This window comes from Orbicella faveolata, unplaced genomic scaffold, assembly GCF_042242905.1.
Source record: "Orbicella faveolata isolate gen_17 unplaced genomic scaffold, um_ofav_v1 contig_48, whole genome shotgun sequence".
Taxonomy (NCBI): Eukaryota; Metazoa; Cnidaria; class Anthozoa; order Scleractinia; family Merulinidae; genus Orbicella; species Orbicella faveolata.
The window spans coordinates 8787312-8800622 of record NW_028301578.1 but is presented as its reverse complement, the minus strand read 5'-3'; the positions used below and the strand labels follow the sequence as shown (position 1 = coordinate 8800622).

At 40.0% G+C, this 13311-nt stretch overlaps 1 protein-coding gene across 1 annotated transcript; it reads left to right on the top strand.

The window, feature by feature from the left end:
- The first annotated feature begins 3978 nt into the window (after nt 1-3978).
- LOC149096383 (galactose-3-O-sulfotransferase 2-like) lies at nt 3979-12404 on the top strand. Its single transcript, XM_089281412.1, has 2 exons — nt 3979-4266; nt 9844-12404. Exons 1-2 carry the CDS (start codon nt 4103-4105, stop codon nt 10895-10897), a joined length of 1218 nt encoding a protein of 405 aa, XP_089137538.1. The 5' UTR covers nt 3979-4102; the 3' UTR covers nt 10898-12404.
- The last annotated feature ends 907 nt before the right edge of the window (nt 12405-13311 follow it).

Sequence of the window (13311 nt, the reverse complement as noted above, 5' to 3'; positions counted from 1 at the left end):
GTAGAAGGCAGTGCAAATTAAAACTGTAACACAATATAAAGTTGTTTAATGCAATTTACTTCTAATGAAGTGTAAGGTATTGTAATGTAGTTAAATGCAGTTAAATGTAGTATGATATGAGTCCCGTGTTACTTGCAATAAAGTGTGTATCAAAAAATAATGTTGTCGAGGAAAAGGTTGTTGTTATTCATCGTGGTAGATGCAATAATAAAGTGTATTATGGTTTGTCCACGATGTAGTCACTTGAGATGTAGATCGCGACGTTTCGACTGCTTACTGCTAGTCTTCTTCAGGCGATAAGGTCGACTGATTGCACGGTATCATTTATATCACAAAGGTCGGCTGTGATTGGTGCATTTCGATCCTCCTATTGTTCCATTATTCCGGCGAGTAGCTGTTCCCTCAGTGGTCCGCTGTTGTACCGTTCTCCTGTTGTTGTGTTTCTTGATCGTGGGTATCCATGCTTCAGGAATTTCAATTCCACTATCCCTGTTGAAGTTGTTAGGGTGAAGTCTTATGTGAATAGCTTCCTTGACCCTACGTGTGTACCAGTGAGGATCTCGATCAATAAACTTGACCTCATTCCAGATAGGATAGTGGCCGGTCTCGTGGGTGTGTTCAGAAACGGCGGAGGTCTGGGTTCGGGCGAGTCGTATATCCCTGTCGTGTTCTTTGATCCTCTCCTGCATAGATCTCCCTGTTTCCCCGATGTAGACTTTGCCGCACTCACAGGGAATCCTGTAGACAACACCATCTTGTTTAGCCGGGTTGACGGTGTCCTTTGGTCGCACTAAGTGTGACCGAAGTGTCGTGTCGGACTTAAAGACGGTGCGAATGCCTTGTTGTTCTAGGCAGCGGCGGAGAGACTCCGAAACTCCTTGGACATAAGGTAAAACGGCGGTGGATTTAAATTCCGCGACAGGCTCTCTTCTTGGGGTTGTTCGTGCCTTTGTGATCTTCTGTACAAAAGAGGAGGGATATCCGTTAGAAACAAGTACAGATGACAGATGTTTCTTCTCTCCAGCGATTAGTGATGGTTTGGTGACGAGACGTTTAGCCCGGTCGTACAGACACTTCACAATACCGCGCTTTACTGAGCGAGGGTGGTGTGAATCATACGCTAGGTACTGATCAGTATGTGTTGGTTTCCTGTAGACACTGGTGGTAAGGCGGCCAACAGGTTCTCTGTAAACTGACGTTTCGAGAAAGGCGATCTTGTTGTTGTTCTCGATCTCCATGGTGAAACGGATTGATGGTTGTTGACTGTTCAGGTGTTGCAGGAAGACGTCAACTCTATCCCGATCCAGGATGGTGAAAGTATCATCTACGTAGCGTTTCCAGATCTTAGGCTTGCAAGGTGCGGACTCTATTGCTTGTTCTTCAAATATCTCCATGTAGAGATTAGCAATAACCGCGGATACAGGGCTCCCCATGGCTGTGCCGTCTCGTTGTTCGTAAATCGATCCGATGTACCGGAAGTACGTAGATCTTAATACGAAATTCAAGAGGTCCGCGATTTGAACTGGTGTAAGTGTCGTGCGGTCAGCCAGGCCTGCGTCGTTCTCTATTTTCTGTAGCGCGGCTTGTACGGTGCCCTCGATCGGTACGTTGGTAAGCAGTGACTCTACGTCGAAAGACACCATGATCTCGTGGTCCTGGATCTCTTCACTGGCGATGGTGGAGGCGAAGTCAGTTGAGTTCTTCACTGTGAAGTTCGAGTTACCTGCAAGAGGAGATAATACGTTAGCCAAGAAAGCAGACAGGTCGTATGCAAAGGTGTTGACACACGACACAATTGGCCTAAGCGGTGTGTCGGCCTTGTGGATCTTCGGCAAACCATAGATCCTAGGTGGTTGTTTGTGTCGAGGTCTGATCTTATTATAAACCGCCTCTGATATGTGTCTACTCCGTTTCAGGGTTAGCAGCTTCTCAGATAGCTTCCGGGTCAAGCGGTCTGTCGGATCTTTGTTGAGCAGCTGGTACGGTCCGGAATCAATTAGCGCTGACATTTTTGCATGGTATGTGTCAGCGTCCAGGATTACGCTAGCGCGTCCTTTGTCGGCCGGAAGGACCATGATTGAGTTATCCTCTTTTAAGCTTTTAAGAGCCTCCTGCTGTTCCTTCGTGATATTGGGCGTGGGTGGTTGTGCCTGTTGAAGAATGGTGTTGACGGATCTCCTGACTGTGTCTGCTCGCTCCGCATCTAGTGGCCTGACTGCTGACTCAATTTTGGCGATGATCTCGGTGGCTGGGACGCTCGTAGGAGTCACGGCGAAATTGGTTGAGAGCCCGTCGCGGAATTTAAATCCACCGCCGTTTTACCTTATGTCCAAGGAGTTTCGGAGTCTCTCCGCCGCTGCCTAGAACAACAAGGCATTCGCACCGTCTTTAAGTCCGACACGACACTTCGGTCACACTTAGTGCGACCAAAGGACACCGTCAACCCGGCTAAACAAGATGGTGTTGTCTACAGGATTCCCTGTGAGTGCGGCAAAGTCTACATCGGGGAAACAGGGAGATCTATGCAGGAGAGGATCAAAGAACACGACAGGGATATACGACTCGCCCGAACCCAGACCTCCGCCGTTTCTGAACACACCCACGAGACCGGCCACTATCCTATCTGGAATGAGGTCAAGTTTTATTGATCGAGATCCTCACTGGTACACACGTAGGGTCAAGGAAGCTATTCACATAAGACTTCACCCTAACAACTTCAACAGGGATAGTGGAATTGAAATTCCTGAAGCATGGATACCCACGATCAAGAAACACAACAACAGGAGAACGTTACAACAGCGGACCACCGAGGGAACAGCTACTCGCCGGAATAATGGAACAATAGGAGGATCGAAATGCACCAATCACAGCCGACCTTTGTGATATAAATGATACCGTGCAATCAGTCGACCTTATCGCCTGAAGAAGACTAGCAGTAAGCAGTCGAAACGTCGCGATCTACATCTCAAGTGACTACATCGTGAGACAAACGATAATACACTTTATTAAAAATAATGTTAATTATGATAAACTAAAATAAAGCAATCTGCATTTGAGAGTCGGAAAAAAATAAATAAAAAATAAACGTAAATTGCTCGCTCATGTTTTGCCGCGCTCAGCTACACATGATTGCTTAAAGTTTTGATTAGTTCAATGGGTTGAGCCCTGTGTCCGTTTTGATATACCATAGTGATTCTTTTTTTTTTTTTTTTGTGATTTTAGTTTCACGATGCATAATTAAATCACAAATCACAGCACGCATACTAACTGAGAGATATAACAAATCATCAATCAGGTCTTGATTCAGTAACTCATGAGTGACAATCGCAGAATGTCGGAATAAAATGATATTCTTCGCTAAAAGTTTGACGCTAAATACTTCTGACTAATGATTTTTATTGGACTTTACGAGATCAATTTCTCCAATTTGCGTGTAGATTCCAATTTTAACTAAACTGGATATTGATAACAGTGTAAAAGACTATCACAAAGATGTCCGTGTCAATAAAATGCCGAGTTTCTGGAATTTGTACAAGGTATTTTTCAGGCTCACCTAAAGTTGCCCGAAATTTCGGTCAATTTAAACTCGAATTTTAAACTCCTTGAGAGGCCAAAGTCATGATGTGGAGATACATTTCGAAAAAAACACACGAACGCCTACCTCGGTAAATGTCGTGGTTTTCAATCTTATCGGATAGCTTTTATACTGTGTAAAGGTGAAGGTAAGGGCCGATCTCGGTATTTTGGTCCTGCCCGGCTTTCTCTGACTATGACACTTCATAGCCTTTCTATTATTGCTTGCCTTTGTTTCATAACGAATCCCACTCAAATATGTCCACTCGTCAAAATTTGGTTTGAAGAGTTATAAATCACGATTAGGACAGGTAGCGACACCATTGTTATCATGACCAGACGGTTCGGCAGACAGTTCGATGTTCGCTTCTTACAGTTGTCTTTAAGCGGCTTACTCCTCCCTGCAGCGGGACAAAGCCCTCAAGTAAATAAGCAAGTAACAGACTTTGTTTTATGAGGGTGACACGCAACAGTAACTAACATTACTGATGAAGTTGTGGTCCTACGTCTTCGGCGTAATTTCGCAACAATGTCGTCTGTTCGTATCTGGAGCTTGCACGTGAGACGGTTCATTCATTCGAGAAGACTTCTTGCTCTATCCACGTGCGCCATAAGCCTTCTGTTTATAGCATCTTTTACTCACGAACTCGGCTACATTTGGAAAACATGGCGCTATCCTATGGTGACAGAACAGTAAGTTAACATTATGTTTTTCATCTTAATCAAAAAGTCTTTCTCATTTTTTTGGTGTCTTAGGCCCCGTCCACAAGCATTCGGATATTCTTGAATCCGCAACTTTTTCTTTCCGGGTACTGCTTTTGTCCACACGCATCCGGCGAATTCGGCAGCGGAGCCGGATATTTTTGAATCCACTCTCCACAGTGGAAAAAATAAATCCGCAACGAATCCGATGACGTGTGGATGGTAAATCCGGATATTTTCAAATCCGACGACGTAGCAAAATCGTATCCAGTCTCTTACCGAACAATAAACCAATATGGCGGAAAAACGTGTAGGCCTAGTTTCTCTAGGGTGAATCTGGATACCATCGGATGCGTGTGGACAGGCGAATTCGATTTGAATACGCTACTTGTGAAGAGAGAAATTTTTGAATTCGGAAAGAAAAAGTTGCGGATTCAAAAATATCCGGATACGTGTGGACAAATGCATAACTAGATCGTTCAAATCGACTGAGAAATATCTGTTTTGCCTGGCTCGAACCCACTGAAAGCCTTCTTCGACTATGAGGTCAACTTTTCCCTCATCGTCAGTTAATCAGTGCAGGTGAAATAATTCTCATCTCTTGGTTATAAACCAAGAGCCCTAAGGCGATAAATATTCTCGCGTGCCTTCCGAAACCTACATGTACTTGTAATTTACAGCTAGCAGCTAATTATAAATTCAAAGATTTTAAGACAAGTACTACCCAATCAAATACAGTCTGTGACGTTTGTCTGGTTGTAGGAGAACGTTCCAGCCATGAGATGAAGACCTTTAACTGAATTATTTCCAATCGATCCAAAGCTGTACCTTAATTTTTATATCGAAATTATTGGTCGAACGAGATTAACTTGTTCTCTCATCCACATTAAGGAAATTGCTGTGCCGAAGTCATTAGTGTAACTGCGTTCGCAGAACGCAGATCATAATCTTGGGCGTCCTGTGCTTTCAATCTATTTTGACAGTTTTTCGTCGAACGTCTGCATTTTCAGCGCGATTTTGAAAGACGTTATATGTCATACGTTATATGCGTTGTAGCCTGAGCAGGTCTGAGCATATTAAACCGGGTATTTAAACACTACCTCCTGGTTTACAGTTTATTTTATACCTTTAAGAACTCGACTTTGAATCGCCTTGGCTTTGCGATGTTTACTGTAGGAACAGCTATATTTTATTAGCTGTAGTTTGATTGCATTTGTTGATTAGTTCCATTCGCGACAGATCCGGTCGAATATTGCATTTGTTTGTCTTGTTTGGAATCGGTGGAAAAGTACTCTGAAGGCTAGATTGTGGGATACCGAGCCACTCATTTACACCACATTTAATTTGAATGGTTTCTTTTGTTCCTATATGCTTCGTTGTTAGGAGTGATGAGGGATATGTTAATAAGTGGCCCAGTATTGCAAAATCGCTCCTTTGAATCAGTCGCACGGAGTTTGTTTACGATAAACGAGCACGCGATTGCAAATGTTTTCTTATATTTGTGCTTCCAGTCTAGAATAATGCACGTAAAAAAATATACCTTTACAACTTAGCTTTCACGCTTAAACAAATTACCAGTTAATGTGAAAATACTTAGTACGAAATAATGTCAGTATTATTATCAGATGTTTCAAAATTATTGACATTATTTCGTGCTAAATATTTTCACATTACCTGGTAATTTTTTTAAGCGTAAAAGCTAATTTGTAAAAGTATATACTTTCACGTACATTATTCTAAGCTAGAAGCACAAATATAGGCAAATATTTGCCATCGTGTCCTTGTTTATCGTCAGCAAACTCCGTGTAACTGATTCGAATATTTCCCCTGGTGAATAAAAGTATAGACAGTATTTTCACATTGTCGTTCCTTGATTCAGGCTCACTCTTATGGATCTTGCCTTAAGACTACTTTTCCGGCACCGATTCCAAACAATATTCGAGCGATCAATATTCGAGCGATCAATATTCGACCCGATAAAGACTGAGCAATCTGTCGCGACTGGACTAATCAACAAATGCAATTAAACTACAGCCAAAGAAATATAGCTGTTCGTGGTTAACATCCCAAAGCCAAGGCGATTCAAAGTCGTGTTCCCGAATATATAAAATAAGCTTTGAACTACGCGGTTGTCTCTAGCTTTAGAATGCTCAGACTTGCTCCGACTTCAACGAAAACCACAAGATGCGCGATGGTCTTTTCCACATATGACTATGACATATGACATCATTCAAAATGGCGCAGAAAATACAGAAATTCGACGAAAAACTCTCAAAAGAAATCACCCTTAACACCACAGGACACCCAAGATTAAGAACTGTGTTCTAGGAACGCAAAAATAAACGGCACGTAATGCATGCAGAAGCACTGACATTTAACTACCGTTTCTAAAACTCTGGCTAGAAAATTGGAAAATCAGTAAACCGGCAAACGAACGGACGCTTCAACGTAACTAGAAGTAACTGAAGGTGCAACCCGAGTGTGGAGTAAGGGGAATTGAAGAGAATGAAAAAGCATGAGAATATAATGCAGATTTAGATTTAGATTTTCAGGCGCGGTTCTTTTCAATGATTTACTCACATCAGTAAAAGAAACCACGTGGCTTTCCATTTTTAAGAATTCTCTTAGTTCTCATTTTAGCCCTTAGTTTTACACCAATATAATACTTAGATATACTTTGATTGTTCTCTTTTATTGTATTGATCTAGAAAAATTGTACCTCATAGATATGTAATTTCCTTCTGATAATAATTTTTAAACTCCTTGTACATAACTTTGCGGTAATTTTTAAATTCTGAATTTTTTATCATGTAGTCTTAATTTTACGAAGGGCCCCTTTTGATACCAGCCTATTACTGATGGGGCTACCCTGCCTAAATGAAGATGACTTGACTTGACTTGACTTAAGGAGTGGCGGGACTGAACAAAATCAGTTATGTTGTTTCTGTTGACGCTGACTGTAAGTGTAGGTAATCATACGGTTTTGAGTTCAATTTGGAATTAATTTGTACAAGTGAGTTTTTCAAAAAGCCGAAATTGCAGGAGCCGCTTCGGCGACTGCAATTTCAGCTTTTTGAAAAACTCACAAGTGCAAATTATTTCCAAATTGAAAGAGAAAAACTGTATGACTATTTATTGATAGTATAAACATAAAAAAAATTTGCGTGGAGAAAGTGTCAGAATATCTTTTTTGAAGCCATTTTTTCCATTCCAGAAAACTTTTTTCCAAGTTTCCGCTCAAAATTGTCCTCATCATTTTTCGTGATATCATTGGCTTAGAAAATTCCCTATTGTCTTTCAGCCAATCATAATCCAGAATTACGATGTGAAATTTGCACTGGTATTACACGTTTTGCACTGTTGTTACACTTGAACTGCACTGCTCTCAGCCAATCAGAATTGAGTAATTTTTTCATGTATATTATTATTCAACGTTATAAATTCAACACCCCTAAATAGCACTAAAAGAAGTAATTTGTCTCCCCTAACTTTTGATTATTAGCTATTTAGCGATGTTTTCAGCTCTTAAGGCGGGACTTAACCTAAAATTCTGAAAGAAATTCGAAGTTTTGTTTTTTACGGAACTCGAATCTTAAGGTATTGAAGTTTTATTTTGACAAGTACTGTTACTGTAAGTTTAAAGCTCGTTTTCTCAAAACGAGTTATTTTCGCCTTCCAGAAAAGATATCTTGAGAAGGATTTATTCAATTGAGCTAAAATCTTCAGGATTTGTTGTTTTGAGTACGTTCTGTGGGATAAGCATAGGACTTTTTCATCCAGTGCATTCTGTCAAAGTTATGTATTGAAACGTATGCTAGATTTTCTGTATCAGATTTAACTGGTCATCATTTCACGTGTTTTTAACTTTTCAAAATCCCTATGGTTATCCCAGCAAGCTTTTTGTCTTCTTTTGAAAAGTGTAAAAATTATTCCTTTTGATCAGTTCTTGTAGTAGTTATCTTTTCTCAAGTAAGCCTTGGCATTCCTCATCAGGTGGCAGATTTAATCAGCCGGTGTCAGGTTACAATACAGTTATAGGGTACACAAATATTTTTTTTCATAATCTTTGCTCTTTAAGCTTTTTAAAAATGTATACTTTGCCATGGCTTGGAGTTAACTCTTAGCCACGAGAAAATGTTTGAAACATGGTGTGTTTTTAGGTTAAGTCCCGCCTTAATAAGGATCCATTCAGAAGAGTTTCAAGTGACGACCATAGGGGTAAAAAACACAATTCACAAGCAGCTAAAAGAAACATCGATAATTGGAGATGTTCCAATGTGCAATAAAGGGAAAGGTGACCATTGGTCCAGTAAATATTGTCAAACAAGTTGTTTCGGAAGGAGTTTTCTGTATTCAGTTCAATAGGCAAGCATGATTTCCACCAAAGTTTTATTCTTAAAAGACACAAAAATTCATTTCACCGAAACATATATATAAGGAAAAGCCACCGTTGTCTGGTTCTTGTTTGAATACAGCTGATATTTGTTTAACCTGTCTGCTTGGTTTCTGATCCAAAATATGGCCAAAAGGATGTTTGTGTATGTGCACAGCATTACAATGATCAAGAATTGAATGTTGTTTTGTTCAATCACTACTCGTTTAATGTAACATATTGGCATACTGCAACATAAATACAGTAAAAACGAGCTTGCAAGGAGCTACATGTTTTGAAGTCTGGAAAAATAGGTTCTTGTATTTTGGGGGTAATCATTGGCAGTTTAGGCTATGTGGATTTTTAATTAGGTTTTTAATTTCTATGAAGGAGATAAATGAGTTGAGTACTAGAAAATTAAATAAACATAGGTTTGAACCGTTTGGTCCTTGAACATACAGTAGTTACTCACAATTGTATTATTATTATTATTATTATTATTATTATTATTTGTGAATATAAATTTACAATCTCAAAGTCACACACCAAGGCTAAAATGTTTATCATAATTTAAGTGTAACCCAGATCTTACTTGGCTAAATAGCTTCTCATATTTTTGGGTATTAAAATGGCAAATGCCAACAGGTTCTTACACCAGTAGGTTCTTGCATGTGGGTTTTTTACTTTAATATTAATCTGCAAGGATGACCAACAGTCTTGGTCATCACTGTCTTGACTATAGTGAAACGTGTATTGCATATTGCATGCATGGTTTTTATTGCCTATAGTTGAAAACTCAAATGCTCTGATATCTATGCGAGAAGACCAATACACTATTATTAACCATTTCAGTGTTTTGCGAACAGAAAAGAAAAAGGGGTGAATTAATAATCAGATTACAAATCATGTATAATAAATTTGAATCATGAATGATAAAATTATCACTTTTAAACTAATAAACCGTTTAAATATATTTCATCACCTCATTAAATCACTTAATACTAGTTCTTACAGTTTTGAAGATATTGCATCATATCGTCTCTTTTATTTACAAAAATTCCAATAGTATAGCTATTCAATCTCCAGTGTGATAACCATGGATAGCTCATGAATAGCAATGACCTGTGGTTTTTGGAAGCAGAATTAAAACATTATAAACCATAAACTCTTCAACCAAGTTTATTTTCTTTTAACAGGCAACAAGAAACAGTAGCAAACACAAACAGCGGTGGAACAAGTGCAAACACGTGCTCTCCCATACAACACGTCCTCTTTCTCAAGACGCACAAAACAGGTTCCACCTCAATCGCCAATATCTTTTTCCGTTATGGTGACTCACGGAATCTTACCTTTGTGCTTGGTCAAGACACGCTGATTGGCTGGCCTCGTCGCTTTCAGGCGTCTTTTTCGTTGCCTTTAGAGAGACCTCGACCGCACTTTCTTTGCAGTCACACCAGGTACAATAAAAAACCGATGAATTATCTCTTTCCAAAGCCCACTGCCAAATACGTGACAATTCTCCGAAGTCCTGTGGATCAGTACGAGTCCGTTTTTAACTATATGGGGTTGGGCGATATTTATGGATTCGGCAGAGATCCCAGAAATACTTTAGAAACATTCCTTAGCACTGGTATCGAATTGGAAGACATTTTCAAAACAGCATCTACGCGCTTGGCCCGAAATCCCATGTCATTCGATTTAGGATTGGCCTACAAATTTTACCAGAATGTTACAGCTATCAATAACTACATCGCATTTTTGGATAAGGAGTTTGACTTGGTTATGATCACAGATTACTTCGATGAGTCAGTCGTGCTGCTAAAACGTTTGCTTTGCTGGGAATTAGATGATATTCTTTATTTTAAATCTAACGAGAGACAAGACAAAGAGAGAGCTGTGGGTTTGACTGACCAAGTTAAAGACAATATCAAGCGATGGAACGCAGCCGATGAGTTATTGTTCCAGTACTTTAACCAAACGTTTTGGCACAAAATAGAAAAGGAAGGTAAAGATTTTTATGATGACCTGGCAGCTTTTCGCCGGAGGAAAGAACAAATCAGTCGCTTATGCTTGACAAATGGAACAATTCTTCAACGGCATTACCGTGACAAGTACGTCAAGGCTGTTTCTTTAAAGCAGAACTTGAGGGCAGAAACAAGAGAGCAATGCAAAAGAATGACAAGAAGCGAAAATTTGTATCTAGCGTATTTAAGAACGAAACGATCGTTTGGCTCGTTTGCTCCTTTGTAATCCACTACGGAGCCAAACGGGCTACTAAATACATAGACGTGGAACTTAACGCATATATACCTGTAGATTATTGCTCATTCTTTCATTCACTGCCGAGCCAAACTAGCCACTGAATAGGTAGACATAGGACTTAACGCATATCATTAGATTATTCCCGGTTCTTTTCTTTTACTGCCGAACCAAGCGAGCCACTAAATATGCATGTATGCACCTTCAAAAGTGGCCCGGTATTGTGCATGCAGTTTTTAGCCACGATCAAAGACTGAAGCAAAAAGCCTCAGTCTTTTGCTTGCTTATTTTTTTTTTCTTTGTTTGTCTGTTTGGTAGTTAAGAATTGCTCCATGCTTAGCGTGCGTATATCGAGTTATGGATGCTTGCGGGAAGTTTAGAGAGCAGGAGAGAAGCGTAAGAGTTGCTCGAGGCGCAGCTAAGAGCAACTCTAGCTTCTTGAGTGCTCTCCAAACTTCCCAAGTATATCCATAACTCGACACTTGCACAGCTAAAACCATGAACCTTTTTTTTATAACATAGCGACAACAACAACTTGGGCGCTAAAACATGTTTTGTTTGTGGTTCACTTCAAAGTTCTCATTGCACGGTGACGGAAAACAAATTATCCCAATGCCTGGTTAAATACGCGCCAAAATCAGTGGAGCAATAATTAACGAAAACGCCTTGTCTGGTTTCTAAAATTGTCAATGCAGAATTTGCTTCTTCGATATAATTATTAAGAAAATGTATGCAAACAAAGTCAAAACACTCGAGTTTTAGTGAACATCTTAGCATTAGTGAACATCTTGGCAAAATTCAAAGGCTCGAAGTAGGGTTTGTATTATTCAGAATGATGCTCACTTTGCCGAAGCTTAGATAAAAGGAACTCGCATTTTAACTCCACGGAAAGTTTGCAGCTAAAATGAAACTGCACACGTCATGTTATAAACGCACGGCCGTGCGCTCATAGAGATTTCTACCATGAAGGCTTAACAGGAACTAGGAAGGACTTTGCTATAATTTACAATGTGTATTAGTTTAACTCGCTAAGTTAGTTCTGCTTTACTTTGTCTTTTCGTTTGATTGGGCCGCGCAAAGTTATTTGTTGTTCAAAGCCAGATTAAGCAAACCCAGTATAAGCGAGAATTATGTTTTTTAGTTCTGTAACTTTTGTGTAAGGTTGATTTCCGGCTTATATTGAGTGATCTCAAACTACACAAAACATGAGCAATGAAAAAACATTTCTAACGAAGGAAAATTAATACTTCGGTGAATTTTTAATCGTAGGTTAACAACCCGTCCCAGGGTGTTAATTTTTGTCATTTCGCACATTATTTTGTAAACTTCGACGATCTAAACCAGGTTTAATTTGATATCATTTGCATGAAACAGATAACAAAGCTTCCCTCTCGTAATTTGACTACATTTAACTATTTAAAGTTTTGATCGATTGTCACATTAAACTACAACAGTTGAAGAGAAAGGCTAATAATAAAGTGTATTATCGTTTGTCTCACGATGTAGTCACTTGAGATGTAGACCGCGACGTTTTGACTGCTTACTGCTAGTCTTCTTCAGGCACAAACAACCCCAAGAAGAGAGCCCGTCGCGGAATTTAAATCCACCACCGTTTTACCTTAGGTCCAAGGAGTTTCGGAGTCTCTCCGCCGCTGCCTAGAACAACAAGGCATTCGCACCGTCTTTAAGTCCGACACGACACTTCGGTCACACTTAGTGCGACCAAAGGACACCTTAACCCGGCTAAACAATATGATGTTGTCTACAGGACTCCCTGTGAGTGCGGCATAGTCTACATCGAGGAAACAGGGAGATCTACGCAGGAGAGGATCAAAGAACACGACCAGGATATAGGACTCGCCCAAACCCAGACCTCCGCCATTTCTAAACACACCCACGAGACCGGCCACTATCCTATCTCGAATGAGGTCAAGTTTATTGATCAAGATCCTCACTGGTACACACGTAGGATCAAGGAAGCTATTCACATAAGACTTCACGCTAAGAACATCAACAGGGATAGCGTAATTGACATTCCTGAAGCATGGATGCCCACGATCAAAAAAACACGGAGAACGGTACAACAGCGGACCACTGATGGAACAGCTGCTCGCCCGATGAATAACAACAACCCTTTCCTCGACAGAAAGGCTAAATACGTACATAACTGGGTTGGTGTGTGAACTGGAACTGACAAAAGTTAGAACTCAAACACTTATTATGTCAACAACTTGAAGTAAACTTTGACAATTAAAAAAAATTGTCTTGGATCTTATCAAAATGTTCAATGCATGCTACTTTCCTTAGCCCGAAATCTCAGCATTTTAAAATTTTTCTTGCACAAAATCACCTCCTCCCAAGACCCCCAATCTCTCCCTGAAATCAGAACTTCTACCTAAAATACA